Here is an 18,979-nt window from a genome sequence, read left to right on the forward strand (position 1 = left end):
TTATGTGATATGTTTCATGTTTGCTTTATAAGTTGTACCGAACCTTCATGTTTTCTTTATAAGTTGTACCAAGCAATAAAAACAACAACAACACGAGAGAGAGCAAAAACAAATGCAAAGCTTCATGTTTTCTTTATAATTTGTACCAAGCAATAAACAACAACAACACGAGAGAGAGCAAAAGCAAATGCAAAGCTTCATGTTTTCTTTATAATTTGTTCTACTATCTCACACTGTTGCTTCTTTCTTATTTTTCTCCAAATGCAAAGAATCACATTTCTTTCTTAACATTTTCTAAATGGCATCTTCTTCTTCTAATAACTTCAAGGAAATAGATGAAAAATTTGACCAAATTTTTGATCAACAGTTCGAAAATCTTCTCATTCATCATGGTGATTATCAAGAAGCGACTAAGTCAAAAAAAAGAACCTACATTGAAAAACAACGTGAACAAGGACACATCCAATTATGGAACAGTTATTCTAGTAAAGTGCAACATACCTTTCTCAAATATTTCGACACCGTTTTCGAATGAACAAACCATTGCTCATGCATATTATTGATCGATTTTTCGCTGAAATCTCATACTTTCAACGAAGAAGAGATACTACTGGAAGGTTCGGTCACTCTCCGTTACAAAAGGCAACGGCATCAATTCGTATGATGACATATGGTTGTCCAGCTGATGCGGTTGACAAATACCTTCGACTTGGTGAGACCACCGCATTATATGCTTGGAACATTTTGTTCAAGGAATCATAAATTTATTTGGAGATGAGTATCAAAAAAGATCCACGCAAGAAGATCTTCAACGACTACTCGATATTGGAGAGATACGCGGATTTCCCGGGAAGATATGAAACATTGATTGTATGCATTAGAAGTGGAAGAATTGTCTGACCGTTTGGAAATGTCAGTATACACGTGGATCAGAAAACCCAACAATTGTTTTAGAGGCTATAACTTCACAAAATCTCTGGATATGTCATGTGTTTTTCGGACCTCCAGGTACATTAAACGATATCAGTATTCTTGATCGATCACCAGTTTTTGATGATATATTACAAGGTCGAGCTCCAAAAGTGAATTACATTGTCAACGAACACGATACCATTTGGCTTACTATCTCACAGATGGTATTTATCCAAAATGGGCTACTTTTGTCCAATCTATTCCACTTCCACAAAGTCCGAAAGCATCCTTATTCACTATACATCACGAAGCTATACGTAAAGATATCGAGAGTGCTTTTTGGGTCTTGCAAGCTCGATTTGCCATAGTAAAAATCTAGCTCTTTTGTGAAATAAAATAAAAATTGAAAAGATAATGAGAGCATGTATCATTATGCATAATATGATAGCAGAAGACGAACAAGATGGATACACTCAGTTTGATGTATCAGTTTTCGCACAACCGGAATCAAACCGAAGTTCACAAGTGGATTTCACATATTCTACAGATATGCCTTCAAATCTCGGCAATATGATGAGCATTCGGAATCGAGTTTAAAACAATACATCAACAATTAAAAATTGATTTGGTAGAGAATATATATGACAAAATTTTGGAACAGTTAAATCAAGATTTCAACTAATCGACTGTTTTTCGTTTACGATTTGTTTTTGTATTTTTAATATTTTATGTCATTTTATTTAAATCTTTATGTATGCTTTTTTATATTATGAAATCCAATCATTCAACTTAAAAAAAATTAAAAACCTTAATGAAATTTTCACATTGGACGATGAGAAAATTAATTAGACTAACAAGGGTTCTAAACTTTTAAAAACACAAAATTAACTACTAATTTATTCATTAGAACCCATAAGAGTCTCTAACCAATGGACTTGCTCTAATCTACCAATTTTTGAACATTGGTATCCCACATCACTCTTGGTAACTTTATATGCTGACGTCACTTTCAAGCTTTTGGGTATTTCGTAACTTACAAAGTTTGCATCCTATTTTGTATTTTTCTTAGAATATTGGGGCTGTGTTATTATATTTGCAAATTGGTCCAAAACGCAACAGAAGTAAGCAAATAAACGGCGGCGTTCGTCTGTAGTTTGGAGGAACCGACTCTCACTCACACAAGGGGTATGTTTTCGTCTTCAATTAGGTTAGTCGCATAGGGTTTTCACCGGACTGAACCCTAAATTCGCAGGTAAATCCTCCGAAAATGTTAACACGGAATAGATATTCTCATCCAAGCCCTGGAGAGAATCATGAGTAGGCAGAGCAACCACATGATTCACTAACAAAACTCTAGGGTGTATTGAATCAAGAGTTTTAGGAGATTGTGGGATTTGATTAAAATCCCCTGTTATTCAAGTAGTGATTTTGATTTTTTTAAAAAAATCCTCTGTTATTCAATATGGAGTTTGTGTAAAGTTATTAAACATCACTTGAAATCCTCTGTTATTCAATTAACAGTTTTTAAAAACCAAATCAAATCTAGTGTTATTCAAAGGTAAAGAGTATTCAGAAGAAAATAATTGTTGAGAGGATTTGAGAAGATGTTACGACATTTTTTAGTTAAAAACAACCCCACTAGAATAACATGTGTAGAGATGGTATTTGAGAGAATTGAAAAAAAAATTACTTTGTCGTAAAAACAAAACCTACTCTTTGCCGTAGAACCTAAAACCTAAAATTGATTCAATTGAGTAAACCATCTGGAGAACGGGACGAAGAGTGTGAGGACGAGTTCATGGATCGTTAGTGTCAATGTTTGAAGTGGATTCTTGTTTTCATATTTTAGGATTGGTCGTTGAAAGTGTTTTTTTTTTGTTTCTTCCTCTTCCATTTATTTAGTTTTTTCTTATAGATCTGCAACATGAAAGAGAGTTTCATGCTACTTGATTGATTCTTTGTAAGTCTTTGAACTTGCAGGTTTCTAAGTTGTGTAGTAGCTTGAAGTGTTTATAGACACTATGACAAGGGGGTAGAGGGAAAGGGAGGAACCAGAGTAGTGCATCTGCTCGGAATCAAGACCGTGGTAGCATGTGTCATAGCTAGGATTATTCAGCCTACCCATTACCTCACGACATTTTTTGAGAAGATGTTACGACATTTTTTATTTCTTATGGGCTGCTTTCTGATTAGAAAAATAATTATGGGCTTCTTGTTTAGTTTATTTATTAGGGTTTAGGTTGCTAGATTTTCTTATATATATGATCAATATTGCCTTTGTCATCTCAGATTCTAAAACCGAGGCTTGTCAAATTGCTATAGAACTTCAAAGATCATCTCCTTTTCTGTCATAGTGAGTATTCTTATTTTACTAAATTTTTCCATACATCCGTTTTCCATACATCCATGTTTGGTTTCATGAATTTTATAATGATTTTATGTATATAGTTTACATAACTTTGAGATTATAATTCATTATTAACTGTGTTTTGATAGTCTATCACAACTCATCGTGTACAATTTATTAATGTTTAGTTAGCTCTACACAATGGGAGATCCACAAGATGTAAAAGGTAAGGGTCAGTATCATTCATGGTCTGTACCTGAACACAGATTGTTGCTTCGGTCACTGGTGGATGCAATCAATCATGGTTTCCGTGATGCTAGCGGTAAATTCAATAAGCTAACGGTGGAGACAAGAATACTATCAGTTCTACGCCAACAACTTGGATCTAAGAAAACATACAGCCAATATAAAAATAGAATGAAGATCTTGAGAACTAGGTACCAAACTTTGTCAGATTTTCTTCGTTGTAATTCTGGTTTTGGGTGGGATTCTGAAACAAACAAATTCACAGCAGATGATGAAGTTTGGAAAGTCTATTTGAAGGTATAAATGATCTCTTCAATTTTATGAATATAAAGTGTTGTGTATGATTCTTATATAATGATACTCTCTCTTCTTTAATTAGGCTCATCCAGGTAATGATCATCTGCGTAATAATTCATTCGAAGATTTCGAGGAGTTACGGATGGTATTTGAACAAAATACGGCAACTGGGCAGAATGCAATGGGATTAGGTGATCCTGTTGATGCACTTAACTCCCAAATTGAAGACGGTGAGAGGCCAAATGATATTGATGGTGTCGATATCATGAATGATGGAGAAAGAATAGTACACCGAGAAGCATATGAACATGGAGCTTCTTCTTCAGCAGAAAAAAACTTAGGAGAGAAACTTCCACTCAGGAAGAAAGCTAGAACTGATTCTCATTTAGACAAGGCTTTGGAAGAGGTGACAGAGATCAGTAGCCAGATCTTTGGCATGATACAAAAACGATGGGAAAAGGAAGCTGAAGAAAAAGTAGCCGAGGAAAAAGCTAACAATGTATGGGATGCTATCAAACAAATTCCTGATATGGAAGATGATTTACGTTATGAGGCAATGACTCTTGTTCACAGTTTAGGGATGAAATCTGGCTTTATCAAGATGTCTATAGCGGATCGGTGTGGTTGGATTAAACAAAATCTTCGTAAACCATGAAGATGGATGCATTAACGAAGATCAGAGTGTTGAGATGGTTGGAGCTTTTTAAATTTCTTTAAGTATGAGCTTTTATTTATAATAATTTGTTATGTTCTTTTCCTAGTTTACATGTTTTGATTTTGTTCTGCTAGATTCTGTTCCAGTATTCTTTTTTTTTTTTTCTGTTCCAGTATTTTTAGTTGTTATTTTGCCATATAATAGCCTAAAACCAAGAGATATGATCTAATAATTACGAACAGATAATCACATGAATGGCTTGTGTAACTGATATATTGGCGGTAAATTATGGCGGTAAATTCGGGCGGTAAGTTTTGGCGGCTATTGTGAGGATTAAGTATCTTTGACTAATTTATTTCTTTCTCCTCTATCACTTTAGTCAAAGGTTCTCTCGGCTGGTGAGTTTGTGAATTTAATATCATATTTTCTAGATTACAGTTATATATTTTAATGATTTTTTTTCTGTAGGCTGATTCAATGAATCGTGTTGTACATGAAACCGAAGAGATATCAGCAAGCAAAAGAAGGAAGAAGGTGGCAGATTCTGCGACAGATGTTGACATATTGTTATTGGTTTTGTCAGTCATTACGAAGATCCGGTATTTGGCTTTGCAAACTTTGCAAATACAATACCCAATAAGGAGATCAATTACCAGACTTGGACATGAATACATACAACAAGCGTTGGTTGAAGATCCTGATCATTTTCGACATTTATACCGTATGTATCCTGATGTCTTTCTGAAGTTATGCTCGATTATTAGAGAACGGATGGGATTAAAAGATACAAGACATGTTTCAGTTGAAGAAATGCTGGCAACGTTTTTGTTTATTGTTGGTCAAAATTCAAGGTATATTCAAGCGCAAGATAGATTCAAGAGGTCACGTTTTTCAATAAGTACAAGTTTTAATACTATTCTCAGAGTATTAAACGCACTTGCTCCAAACTACATGGCGAAACCCGATACTGCGGTTCCACCGAAGATAAGAGATTGTACCCGATTTTATCCTTATTTTAAGGTATGTAACTCTCTTTTATAGTTTCAAATATAACTAAATTTTAACATTAATTTTATATTTTTAGGATTGTGTCGGAGCTCTTGATGGTACACATATTTTTGCGATGATAACTGGAAAGGATACAACTAGTTATCGTAACAGAAAAGGACAACTCTCGCAAAATGTTTTAGCAGCATGTAATTTTGATTTGGAATTTATATATGTTCTAAGTGGATGGGAAGGCTCAGCTCATGATTCAAAAGTATTACAAGATGCTTTAACAAGAAGCACTAACAAATTACAAGTTCCCGAAGGTACATTGTTTTACGATTAAAACAGTGATGTTATTTTATGTATTTTTAATAATTTATTTGTATATGTTGTAAAATTTCAGGAAAATTTTATTTGGTCGACTGTGGATATGCTAATCGGCGTAATTTTCTAGCTCCATTTCGAAGTACTCGCTACCATCTCCAAGACTTTAGGGGACAAGGAAAAGATCCTGCAAATCAAAATGAGCTATTCAATCATCGCCACTCATCTTTGCGAAATGTAATAGAGAGGATTTTTGGTATCTTCAAATCCAGATTTCTCATCTTTAAATGTGCACCACCATTTCCATATAGGACGCAAGCAGAGTTAGTACTGGCATGTGTTGTTTTACATAACTATCTTCGTAAAGAATGTCGTTCAGATATATTTCCTGAAGAAACTATTGTTCAACAACATGATGAAGAAAGAGGTGAAGAAGAAAACGATGATGAAGTTTTCCATGGTACTCAGGAACAACAAAGAGTGAATGCTAATAATTGGAGAGCTAATATAGCAGAAACTATGTGGGCAGATGCTTTAAATATGTGATCTTGATGCAGTATCATTTTACTTTACTTTGTTTTATTTCTAAGCTGTTTCTTTATGAATGTTGTCTATGAACCCAACATGGTATCATAGCTTATTACGTTGTTTTATTTAGTTACTGTTTTTTGTTTTTTCATTAGGGATTATTGATTGTTGATTAGTCAAAATGGCATATGCTTTCTTTTACTTTATTCATCCTTATGGAAGTGCTGACTACTCGTTGATGGTAGTGCTGTTCCCATAAGGGAACTTGACACTTCAAGAAGAAAACGTAAACCTCCACATAATAAGGTATTTGCAAAAACCCTCCACGTGAGATCTTGATTGTCGTCGTTATAGCCACAAGAGCCCATGAGAAAGCTTCAATGGCATGGATTTTTTTGCCAGCAATTTTTCTTGCAAGCTCATCTACTTCCTTCGCCATCACCATCTCTGGCCATCCACCTCCGACCAAGACCCTACTGTCGTTCATTGTTTGGGAGAGTACACATAAGGCATCATGCATGTATTGATCTTTCAGCCTCGTCTAGAACATGGTGACTGCAAGAAAAAAATAACCACACAAAAAACGTAAGAAGAAAAATATATTGACCAAAACTAGTATTTATTTGTATCAAATCACCTAGACAATTTTAAAATCTATACAAAATATCTTATCAAATCACCTAAAAAATTTTATTTGTATTTTCTTTATTTCATCAAGATCACCCAAAGAATTTCAAAACTCACCTAAATCCCATTAAAATTAAAACACCCTAAAAGCTTTTAAAACCCTTGGTTCAATACACCCCCCTAAGAATAGCATTGTATGTTCTCTTATGTTTCTTTAGGCTCGACTAGCTCAGAACTGAGATGATGATCTCCATCTTGAGATGATATTTTGGGATAATTGTTGTATATCTCTTTAGTCTTTTGTGTGTAGTAGACGAAGAAATGGTTGCGAGAGGATTTCTCAGAACTTCAACGCTATGACAGTAGGTGGACCCGAAGGGGACACACTTGCGCGAATTCAGGTAACGGCTACAAGGGAGAAATCAAAAGGTTCGTCACTATTCTTTTTTTGCTTTACTATATGGTAATCGTACATTATGTTCTTTTTTTTTTTGTATTGTTTCTTGTAGACATGGCGACGACAATCACTATCCGCGCGGAAAAAAACTCTTCAATTTCATTAAACAAGTAATTAAGTAAAAAGTGAGACCATGAAAGTTTCCACCAAAATGCAACGAAATTTGGTCTGGCAAAGAAATAAACAAAATAATACTGTTGGAAACTGCTAAATTTCAATGGAATTTGCTTATAGAATTACTACGAAACACATCGAACTGGTTGACAAAAGTACAACATTTTCCAATAAGACTTGAGACTCTCAACTTCAATAATATTATATTTACGGTCTTGGCAGTTAGTCTATCGTTATTGTAGGTATATGTCAATACTATATGATTGTTTTATGTTTTGAAACAGAACATCCTTAGTTAGAGAATTATATAATCTTTGTTTATATTATATTTTTGCATACAAAATTAGGAAGCTAGATATTTCTTATTCGTTTGTTTATGACCATTTTTATCTATATATACACTCAAAACCCTACATAGATTCAAGTATTCTCACCTTATTACACATAAATATATATTGGTTCTCTCCTTACTCAAACACACATATATTTTCTTTGGGCAAAACTCAAACACACATATATATCGGGATTATTCTCTCCGGCAGTATGATGAGGGTAAGTGCCCTTTTATTTTCCTCTTATATTTAGTTTCCTTCGGTGAAACAACATTTGTTGCGCAAAACATGAAACAGTTATGAAAAATAATGTTGTAATTATTATTTTTTTGCTAAAAATAATGTTCTAATTAATTGTTTTCTGATATATCATATATATATATCATCATTCTTTTCTTCAGCAAAGGATAGTTCTGAAAATTGATATGAGCGAGAATGAGAAAGCAATAAAGAAAGCTATGAAAATCGCGTCAGCAGCATCAGGTAACGACATACATCTCTATGACTTCTTTTGCATATAACTCACAAGCCAAAGTTAGGTCGCGTGAAACGTTTCAGCCAATATATATTTTGTTTACGTGCATGCAGGTGTGAGATCTGTCACGATTGGGGGACAGAACGATCAGTTGGTTGTTGTGGGAGCGGGAATTGACACGGCCGAGCTAACACGTCTGCTACGGAGGAAAGTTTCTCCCACCACGTCCATCGTCACCGTTCAAGCCGCACCGCCTCCACCGCCCCAGCGGCAGCAGCCACCGCAGTATCATCTGATGGAACATCACAACGAGATGGCTCCGGCGAGAAGATGCATATGCGAGATACCGAATTCAGGTTTCTGCGGGTTTTGTAGAACCACTTACCAGATGGTAGCTCCGGTGGTCTACGTCCGTGAAGAATCTGATGGTTGCAGAATCATGTGATGGGAAGCTTTCAACTCTGAGTTGATATTTGTTTGACTTTCTGTTTTTCTTACAAGTTCTGTAAATAACTTGAAAATTCGTGGTGCTGTAAATAATGTGACAATGGGACTAGAAAAGATTCATTAAACCAAAAAAAAAAGTAAAATGCAATGTTTCATGATCGAACTATACTCAAAAAAACTATTCAAATAAAAAAGATTATACGTTAAAACTCGTCATCTATGTCATATTTTTCTGTTACAAAGTAATACTTCTGCGTCTTAATTAAATTGTTTGAGTAATGAGTATATACCCTTTATAATCTGATGAAAGGATTTACATCTTAAACTGTATTCTAATAATGTGTGTGCTTTGTCCTGTATCAAGTTGCGCTTAGTATATACCCTTTATAATGTGATGAAGTCATCAAGTACCTTGTTATCATTTTTAAGGACTTTGCTTTGCTGAATGTCTTAAGGACTGGGTCGTGGATAGAGAGTCCTCCACAATCACATTCCAAAGAAAATTAGTTTTCATTCCCACAGAAGTTATGTAATTATTATTTTAAATACTAAATTCTTAATATATTATCAGTCTACGAAATTTCAAGGAAACTATATAAATGAATGAAGAAAGTAAATTGATTGAAGGAGTATATGGCATGGACAAGACTTGGGTTCACCCCCTATGGTGAACCTTTAAATTCACCACTTTCCTAATAACCAATCAAAGTGCCAACTAGATTAATGATTAAATAATTTAAAAATAAATAATGTCATTTTTAATAATATTAATGTCACTATTTAATCCCTAAACTCAAACTCTATATCCTAAATCCAAATTCTAAACCCTAAATTTTAAATTATAAATCTAAATTATATACCCTAAACCCAAATCTTAAACCCTAAACCCAAACCATAAATCATAAACCAAAAAAATCTAAACTCTAAACCCAAAACTATACCCTAAACTCAAACCCTAGACTCTAAACCCTAAACCCAAAACCTAAACTCTAAACCCAAACCATAAACACTAAACCCAAACCGTAAACCCTAAACCCAAATCCTAGACCGTAACCCAAACCATGAATTCTAAATCAAAACTTTAATTTTTAACCTTAAATTTCAAAAGAACAACATCAATATTAATCCAAATATTTAGGGTATAGGGTTTGAGTTTTGTATTTACGTTTTGGGTTTAGAGTCTAGGATTTGGGTTTAGGGTATAGATTTGGGTTTAGAGTTCAGGTTTTTGGGTTTATGATTTATGGTTTGGGTTTAGGGTTTAAGATTTGGGTTTAGGATATAGAGTTTGGGTTTATAATTTAGAATTTAGGGTTTAGAATTTGGATTTAGGGTATAGAGTTTGAGTTTATGGATTAGATAGTGACATTAGCATTATTAAAATTGACACTATTTATTTTTTTAATTATTTTGGTTTTTGAAAAAAATATTTAATATTTTTAATCATTAATTTAGTTGGTATTTTGATAGGTTATTAGAAAGGTGGTGAATTTAAAGGTTCACCATAGGGGTGAACCCAAGTCTTGTCCATATGGCATGAGCTGCTGATAGTGAATACATATATTGAGACCATAAAAAACTTCAAAAATACAAATATTAATAATCTTTAACATTGGTTTCAATCTGGTTCGGACTTAGCACGAATAGATCAAGAAAGCCCATTATTATATTGGCCCAATCAGTTGTTATTTGTTTTCTGTTAGACCGTTGCCTATTTCCCGCTGATTTTTTGAAAGAAGACAAAATTACTAAAAACAGATCTCTTCAATAACAACAAGAAGAAACAATAAACAAAATTCGCTTTGAACTTTGGATTATTGTTTCATGCTTTCAAGTATAAATCTCTATTTGTCATCCATAACCCTAATCATTCCTGACCTAATCAAAGACAATGAAGCAATTCGCTGGACTTGTCTTTCTTTGCATCGTTTCTTTCTCCTGCATTCTTGGAAATGCTGACTCTAGTCTGATTTCTGATCTGTGCAAACATTGTGACGACCCAAAACTCTGTCTCTCTACCATAAAAGCGCGTCCTGAATCCGGTGAGTTTGCAGCCACAACCAACCAAATAGAGATTATAGCTATCTCCGTTGCCTCGGCCGACGCTTCTGCTACTTCGGCTTACATTAAGGAAAAGTTGAGCCACGAAGATATTCAGCCAGCGACAGAGGCCACATTTGAAGACTGCCAGAAGAACTACCAAGATGCTGTGGAACAGCTCGACGACTCAATCTCCGCCATGCTTGCCAACGCACATGCCGACGTTGACGTCTGGCTACACGCGGCGATCAGCGCCATAGAGTCATGTGGTAACGAGTTGGAGTCACACGGAAGAAATGATGGAGAGCTTTCTAAGAGAAATGAGGTGTTTCTCAAGTTGTGCAAAAACGCTTTGGTGATAAACAAGATATTAACATGAGAATATTAAACAAGATATTAACATGAGAATATTAAAAAAAAAACATGAGAATATTAATCCCTAAAACTTGAATATTATTTATTTTATTTGGTTTATATGTTAAGATGAAAGTGGTTCAGTCTCGTTTATTAATTTTAAATTGAACCTTGGTCATTGCCTTCGATATAAAACCTCACATACACTGTGATTAGGAATTAGGATGATTGAGGTTCAATAAAAATGAAACCAACGGTGATATACTCCACCCTGCCCATCAAGTATTTTTTTTCTAGTCAAACTGTTCACCAAACTCTAACTTCATTGCTCACCTAACATATTCATATGACGTAACGAATGTAATTAATATTTTGGGAATCAAGGTGCGATTGAATAATCAAGTGTCAAGGATATATAATCGGATTCAGGTATAATATTTTGGGGAAATGATACGACTGATTTGGACATTATTTCAAAGAGGCCAGTTGCTTGTAAGACTGGGTCTTGGATAGATTCTAGATTCAGTTTTATGTATTTCCCAATTTTTTTTCCTTGTTATTCATCACTCAAAAGAAGTAACCGAAACAAATTGCATCATATTCATAGATGAGTATCATAATAGAAAAATTGCACTCTTGAAAAGGAATTCAAGATTCCACCAAGACCCCACCATTGGTTGCCCTTCCTCTTAATAACGATAGAATATTGCTTCTCTTTTGATAAATATCAATGGACAAAACTATATTTTATCATCCAATTTGATAATTCGCAAAACTAAAAAGAACCTTGATTAAATTCTAATTAAATTCTGGTATTCAAGTATATATGCAATCAGAAAGCTTTTGCACATTTTCAAAACATCTACACATGATCAATTAATGGGTAATGTTTAGATTGGTTAGCTAAGGATTTGAATTTTACTGAATCAGAATCAAGGGTGGCGATGCCATGGACAATATTAATATCAATTGGTATGCAAATTTGATACGTTGGATTTCGAAAACGTGTATGGGAAATTCAAGTTGAAGAATCCAATGAAGTTGTAAGTTTTGAAGAAGTGGGCAAAGGAACCAAGTTGACAGAATGAACGAAAATCTATATGAGAGCTGAAAAGAACATTGTACATATTAATCTAATATTTTAGAGAATAATTGTAAAGTAGAGTTGCCTACCTTGGAAGCACACAAATTTCAATTGCTTTCATCACACTCCAAAGCTAAAACCTAGAGTTAGATTCATAATAAAATCATGATCTTCCTAGAGTAAACACCCACTATCAAGTTATCTATCTTATTAAAAGAGAAGTACACATTTTAAAATACCATTAGTTTTCACTTTTATTTACGCTTCATGCCACTGTAGTATTAATTAAGCTTCCTATTTTTATGCTTGTTTTTTTCACTTCAGTTAATGAGTTTTCCAAAATTAAATACACAATTAAATAATACTTCCTATTTTAATGTTTTGTCTTTTCCACTTAAATTAATGTGTTTTCCAAAATTAAATTTGAATTAAATACACTTCATTAACTTCTCCATTAAATCAATGTCAAATTCAAAAAAATTTACATTTTTATTGGACAAACAATTCATATAAATTATAATATAAAGTTTTCATTTAACGAATCTGAACGGAAAAAAATATTACCAAATTTGAACAGAAACTAGATAATATCCAACGGATTTACCATTTTGGTATCTAAAGAACCATAACCAAACCTGATCCAAACGAAATATTTCGGATATTCAAATGTATTTAAATCATATTTATATACTTCAATATGTTAGCTATTTTTAGAGTTAATATCCAAGATATAAGCTATTTTAAAGTTGTTTAAAATATTTGAAATATAAAAAATAGTCAAAAGTAAACATCTAAAGTAGATAAACAATAATCAAAACACCAAAAATACTTAAAATATATATTTATTCTCTATCCAAATATTCAAATTAAACCTATTTTAAAATTTTAATTTAGGTACTTTGACTTACATTACTCAAATTTACATGTTATATTATTTTTATTTTTAGATTTAGGGATATTTAAAGATATATAAATTTTGAAAATTTAAAATAGTTTAAGCGGGTTATCAAACCCGCAAAGATCCGAATCAAACCGGAACCAAAATTTATAAATACACGAATAGAGCTATAATCTTTAAACTCGAAAAATCTCAAACCCGGATAGATTTTAACCGAATTCGAATATGTACCCAAATATTCACCCCTAACTTAGTCAATATAAAACGATCGACTATTATAATTATTCTGTATAAATAAATAAAAACTAAAAGTGAAAATTAATACCCGTGCAGTCGCACGGGTCAATATCTAGTGATGCATTAAAATAAACAAAATGGATGGTTATATGCAGTACCCTACATTGTTTTTAGCTAACCACATACAGGCCCATATAATTAATAAAATTAACACCAAAAATATTCAGGTCTAAAACTATCAGATTAATTCATATAGTTAGTACAAAAAGGGATAAATAAAAGGATAATTCATTTATGTAACTTTATAAACTATAGTATAAAAAACAAATTTATATAGTTATTATACAATATAAAGGATAATTCATTGGGGGTAGTTATTCTTATTCATAAAACCGTATCCAACCCAAGAAATATTGAAGTTTCTATTAACCTAAAGTCTGAAATTAGTTGGAAGAGAAGACTAAAGAGAGACACATGCCTCATACGAGTGGTCAGTTTGAGAAGGAGGATGTCTAGGTTAGCACCAACCAACAAACTTTAACGTGGCCTCTGTGTCTCTCACTCAAGCATAAAAGCAAGAAAGCGACTTTGCTTCCCCAAAAGAAGTACAAAACCCAAGAAACGCTAATGATTCCTCCATTAAACCATTCCTCTTCTCTACAACCTAAAATCTCAATCTTATCTTCGATTCTATTCTATTCTCTTTTGCACTCGCATAGACATATAGCTTTTCGCTGTTCAAAGTTTTCATAAAAAAAAACTCTCGTCCACAATCAGCTGAACAAAATCTCCCTATAACCTAAATCATTTCGATCATAAGAAGAATGAGAAGGTCATAATATATGGTAAGAAGAGGAGCAGAAGAGAGCAAACCTGGGGAGGGATTGTTGGATTGCATCCATGACATCACTGCGGCTCTGGTTTTCGCTAAGATGACTGATTCCACTTACAGAGTAGACACCATCTCCAGACTCGCCCAATGGCGAATCCACATTCTGAAGATGTAAGATGTTTGTCTTGAAGTAGTCGCTGACATAGTTGATGAAGCAGACGTTGTGTTGAGTGGTGAAGACCATGCGAAGTCAAAATGTTGAACTGGAGTCGTGTAGACTTGGAGAGCAAGAGTGTATTTTGGAGATAAGGAAAGAAGAATAAACTTAGAGAGCAAGTTTATGACTTAAAGAAAATGAGTAAGTGTTATTTCAAAAAAAAAAATTGCGCTTAATGTTATTGAAGATGTCCATATCCATGTTGCCTTGGAGACTAGAGTTTTGGGAACGTGGAGAATAACTATAAGATAGCTATGAATCGTCTGTAGAGAGACAGAGACACAAATGCTGATCTTATAGAGAGAGAGAGTAACTATTGGAAGTGTTCTTTGGTCGTGCTGAAGCAGTGGCTGAAGTACTTGACGGAAGAGAGACATAAGTGGGTAACTTAAGAATTCTTCAGTATCGTGTGTTAGGGAGTTAACACTAGATATAGATATGTAAAGCTGAATAAACAAGGTCTTGTAAAGATTTTTTTAAGGAGATTCTAATAAAAGCTTTGGTGTTTGCTTGTGTATTTGTCTCTTGATTTATCTTCTGCATTACCTTATTGTGGTGTCATCTTTGCACTAACACAATCTCTCTTCCTCCACTTACCGCAAGTCCGAGCCTTTCAAGATAGGTCTTGGTGAAACATACAGTATGTGTGTGTGTTTTAGTTGAGTAGGCAAATTCTACTCTATCTGGGCAGACGGTTCAACGTTGAACCGATCAGCTGATCTGAAAGACGCGTGCCACATGAGTTTGTTAGAGGACTTTGACACAAAGAATGTACTAGAGAGGCTACATATGTATCAGTTACCTGAACTGAAGGCTAAATGCATGAGTAGTTGTCTTGTGAAGTTTAGTAAGACATTTGAGATTGTTGTGAATGCTAACAAAGTCACACATTAGAAGTTTAGACAAATAATATTTAGTATATAAAGGGAAGTCCATCTCTTATTAGTATGAGATTTTTGGGGAAAGAACTCAAAACCAAATCCATGCGGACTTTGTCTCCGAGTTTAAAGTGGACAATATCGTACTAATCAACTAGGAAGAGTTGGACATAGAGTTGAAAAGGCCCGATAATTGGTACCAGAACCAGGTTGACGAAAATCTGCAAGAAGTTCGATGGGAAGAGAGGGTATATAGCAGAAGCCAGTCAAAGATCCTGGAAGTTTCAGCTGTGAGAGGAGAATCCTCAAGGTAACATCGCGATTCAAGATAACATCACGATTAAGTGGTGTCAGATACTTGTGTCGAAAGTCTTTCCTTAACGACAATACAAAAATTAGGTGGATATTCCTACGGTGCTCTACAAAGATTCAGTGGTGAATGTCTTAATGGTGCAGTAAGGGTTAGGTGGTACTTGGATTAAGAAGAGGTTTGTTGTGAATGCGAACAAAGTTTCACATTAGAAATTTAGACAAATAGTGTATAACATATAAAGGGATGTTCAATTCTCATTAGTACGGGACTTTTTAGGAATGAACCCAAAACCAAATCATAAGAAAATAATAAAATCTATAAATTTGAATCTTATTATTTTATATAACGAAAATATTTTTATCTTATTTTTATTTTTAATTAATCAAATTTATATGAAAATATTGGTAAGAAAATAATAAAATCTTTAAATTTTATCTTATTTTATGTTTATTATGAATTTATTATATTTTAATATAAATTTTATTTAATTAAACATAAAAATAAGATAAAAATATTTTTATTTATTTAAAATTATATTAAAAATATGTATGTATATATTTAAAATTATAATTTTAGATATGTTTTTTCTGTCTATTTATTCTCATTAAATATAAAATCAACTTATACAAATTGAATAATTATCAAAAATCAAACTAAATAGTATTATAAAATGTATAGATATATAAGTAACTAATAATTTTACGATTAATAATTTATATACTTTTTTAAAAAAGTGGTATAAAGTTTTGAAAATTTTAGTAGTAAAATTTATAACTATAAAATAGAATTAAATAATATTTTAAATTTTAGTATCATATTTGAATATATTTATTTTAATGACTTTATGAGTTACTACCATATTGTATAAACTTTCCAAATTTTGAATATTTTAGTAGTAAAAATTTATAATTATAAAAATAGAGTTAAATAATATTTTAAATTTTGCAATGTCATATTTGAATATGTTTATTTTAATTATTTTATGATTTATTACCATATTCAAAAAAATACCAAAAAATAAAATATTAAATATAATATATGAGCTATTATCATTTTTTAATGTTTAACAAAAAATAAGTCAACATTAGATGTAATTGTATATGTCATATTTAGGCATAAATTATGTCATCAATTTTAGTTTCCATGTCATATTTTTGTGAAACTAATTTTAGAAAGGACATGCAAAATCAATCTCAATTCTCAAATAATGTATAGGGGATTGAGTACCAGGCAAAAACTTAGGCAAAGAGAAGTTATTAGTATGGTTTTTTAGATTTATCTAATGTTAGGATCTGTTAGGGGTGTTCCATTCGGTTAAAACAAACTAATTAAAACTGAACCGAACCGAAATAGAGAAAGTGGTTTGGATTTGGTATTATCGAATATTCCGAATGGATGTTATTTTTAAGAAATCTTGGTATATGAATATAGTTTGGTATATAAACCGATTAAACCAAATAAACCGATTAATTAAAACATACTAGTATAACTATCTGTAAACTATATAATATAATTAATAGTTTTAAACATAATTTATTTTACTGATATGATCTTCGTACTTAAATGACGATTTATTAATTTAATATTTTGTTTTAAGTTAAATTTTTTATCAAATTAAAGACATATTTTTTTCATTGACAAATACGTGTGCTAATATTTAATAATACTATGGATTACTATTTTTACTTTTATTATATAAAAATAGTATTATTATCAACTTGATATGTTTACTAATTATTTTAAATAGTAAAAGAAAAGAAAAAAAAATTCTAGTTAAAAACAAAAAACATATTCGTATATTATTAAAGCCGATATAATCATAAAATAAAATTAACAAAATCTTATAAAAGATTAATATATTTATGGTTTTTAGTATATAAACAAATAAGTAAAAAACTGCCGGTATATAACCGAATCAAACCAAAGAAGATATGATATTAATATGGTAGCTATTTTTATAAACTGAAATAACAAAAAACCAAAAAAAAAACCCAAAACCGAACCAACGGATTGGACACCCCTAGGATCTGTAAGCAACCCAATTTTTTTGCATAGAATTCTTGAGAGGAGAAAATTCAAGTTTAAATGACTTCTTAAGATCGATAAAATACTTTTTGGTAACTTAAAAGTTAGACAGAGCAGTTTCCAATGAAGAATGGCACTCACTCTTCCCGGCTACAAATGTGGAAATTTTAAAACTCTGGGGATCAGACTACAGACCGGTGTTAGCACGAATACAATCTATCTACAGGCGAACTAGGAAAAGTTTTAGATTTGATAAAAGATGCCTAGGAAAACCCGGTTTTTAAGAGGCAATTGTCTCAGGTTGGGGACCTTACAGTGAAGCTCATGATATGGACTTTCACCATAAAGTGGCGAAACATAATTTCTTGGAAAAAAAATAATCCGACAAACTCTAGAGTTGAAAGTTAAGATTGATCTAGCCCAAGAAGATGATCATACTACTCTCGAAGAATTAGAAGACCTTAGACATCAACTTATCACCACTTTCAGGGAAGAGAATCAATACTGGGAACAGAAAAGGAGATCGCAATGGCATCGAACAGGGGATAGAAATACAAAATTCCACCATGCATCCACAAAACAAAGACGAGCATGAAACCGAGTCACATGTATAAAGAACAAAGAGGGAAGGATGGTTGAGAGTGATCTTGGAATAGAAAAGGTAGCTATTGACTATTTCCAAAAACTATTCTCTACATCTGTACCTACAGATATGGACGCCTCCCTGCGATTCATAAAAAATAAAGTCTCGGCATCCACAAACGCCATTCTTACAGCTGAACCGACAGTGCAGGAAATCAAAAAGCATTATTTGATATTAATCCAGATAAAGCCCCGGGTCCAGATGGTATGACGAGGAAACTCTTCCAGAGATTCTGGCAAGTCATGAAAAAAGATATCATTCGACTAGTCCAAGATTTTTTTATTGATGGGCACTTTGATCCGAGTCTAAATCAAACTAATATATGTTTGATCCCGAAGAAGATAAAACCAAGGGAGATGACTGAGTTCCGGCCTATTAGCCTTTGTAACGTCAGCTATAAGATTATCTCAAAATTGTTATCCATACGTCTAAAGAGAGTTCTTCCTGACCTAATTTCAGAAACACAATTTGCCTTTGTGGCACGACGGTTAATTACAAATAATATTTTGCTAGCACAAGAAAACTTTCATGCTCTCCGGACAAACACCAGAGCTAGAGAAGATTTCATGGCCATCAAGACGGATATGAGCAAAGCGTACGACAGGGTAGAATGGAGTTTTATTCGAAACTTGATGTTGCGGTTAGGGTTTGATGAAAAGTTGGTGGATCTCTTGATGTTTTGAGTTACTTCGGTCTCCTATCAGGTG

The 18,979-nt window shown here is 32.8% G+C and overlaps 4 protein-coding genes across 4 annotated transcripts; all 4 read left to right on the forward strand.

Annotated features, from left to right (window-relative positions):
• Positions 1-3,453: 3,453 nt before the first annotated feature.
• LOC108811267 (uncharacterized protein At2g29880-like) lies at positions 3,454-4,550 on the forward strand. The gene is made up of 2 exons (XM_018583311.2): positions 3,454-3,802; positions 3,885-4,550. The coding sequence occupies exons 1-2, from the start codon at positions 3,461-3,463 to the stop codon at positions 4,455-4,457; spliced, it is 915 nt and encodes a 304-aa protein (XP_018438813.1). The 5' UTR covers positions 3,454-3,460; the 3' UTR covers positions 4,458-4,550.
• Positions 4,551-5,408: 858 nt separating this feature from the next.
• On the forward strand, positions 5,409-6,317 carry LOC130495806 (uncharacterized). Its single transcript, XM_056987324.1, has 3 exons — positions 5,409-5,477; positions 5,542-5,770; positions 6,151-6,317. Exons 1-3 carry the CDS (start codon positions 5,409-5,411, stop codon positions 6,315-6,317), a joined length of 465 nt encoding a protein of 154 aa, XP_056843304.1.
• Positions 6,318-7,751: 1,434 nt separating this feature from the next.
• On the forward strand, positions 7,752-8,940 carry LOC108811067 (heavy metal-associated isoprenylated plant protein 41-like). Its single transcript, XM_018583126.2, has 3 exons — positions 7,752-8,049; positions 8,231-8,312; positions 8,418-8,940. The coding sequence occupies exons 1-3, from the start codon at positions 8,041-8,043 to the stop codon at positions 8,747-8,749; spliced, it is 423 nt and encodes a 140-aa protein (XP_018438628.1). The 5' UTR covers positions 7,752-8,040; the 3' UTR covers positions 8,750-8,940.
• Positions 8,941-10,642: 1,702 nt separating this feature from the next.
• On the forward strand, positions 10,643-11,170 carry LOC108811234 (pectinesterase inhibitor-like). The gene has a single exon (XM_018583276.1). It carries the CDS (start codon positions 10,643-10,645, stop codon positions 11,168-11,170), a length of 528 nt encoding a protein of 175 aa, XP_018438778.1.
• The last annotated feature ends 7,809 nt before the right edge of the window (positions 11,171-18,979 follow it).

This window comes from Raphanus sativus, chromosome 6, assembly GCF_000801105.2.
Source record: "Raphanus sativus cultivar WK10039 chromosome 6, ASM80110v3, whole genome shotgun sequence".
Classification (NCBI taxonomy): domain Eukaryota; kingdom Viridiplantae; phylum Streptophyta; class Magnoliopsida; order Brassicales; family Brassicaceae; genus Raphanus; species Raphanus sativus.

Coding starts and splice junctions, on each gene's coding strand:
- LOC108811234 (XM_018583276.1), top strand. CDS start 10,643: ATGAAGCAATTCGCTGGACTTGTCTTTCTTTGCATCGTTTCTTTCTCC.
- LOC108811267 (XM_018583311.2), top strand. CDS start 3,461: ATGGGAGATCCACAAGATGTAAAAGGTAAGGGTCAGTATCATTCATGG. Junction 3,803..3,884: donor TTTGGAAAGTCTATTTGAAG/GTATAAATGATC, acceptor TTCTTTAATTAG/GCTCATCCAGGTAATGATCA.
- LOC130495806 (XM_056987324.1), top strand. CDS start 5,409: ATGGCGAAACCCGATACTGCGGTTCCACCGAAGATAAGAGATTGTACC. Junction 5,478..5,541: donor GATTTTATCCTTATTTTAAG/GTATGTAACTCT, acceptor TTATATTTTTAG/GATTGTGTCGGAGCTCTTGA. Junction 5,771..6,150: donor CAAATTACAAGTTCCCGAAG/GTACATTGTTTT, acceptor AATGTCGTTCAG/ATATATTTCCTGAAGAAACT.
- LOC108811067 (XM_018583126.2), top strand. Junction 8,313..8,417: donor AATCGCGTCAGCAGCATCAG/GTAACGACATAC, acceptor ACGTGCATGCAG/GTGTGAGATCTGTCACGATT.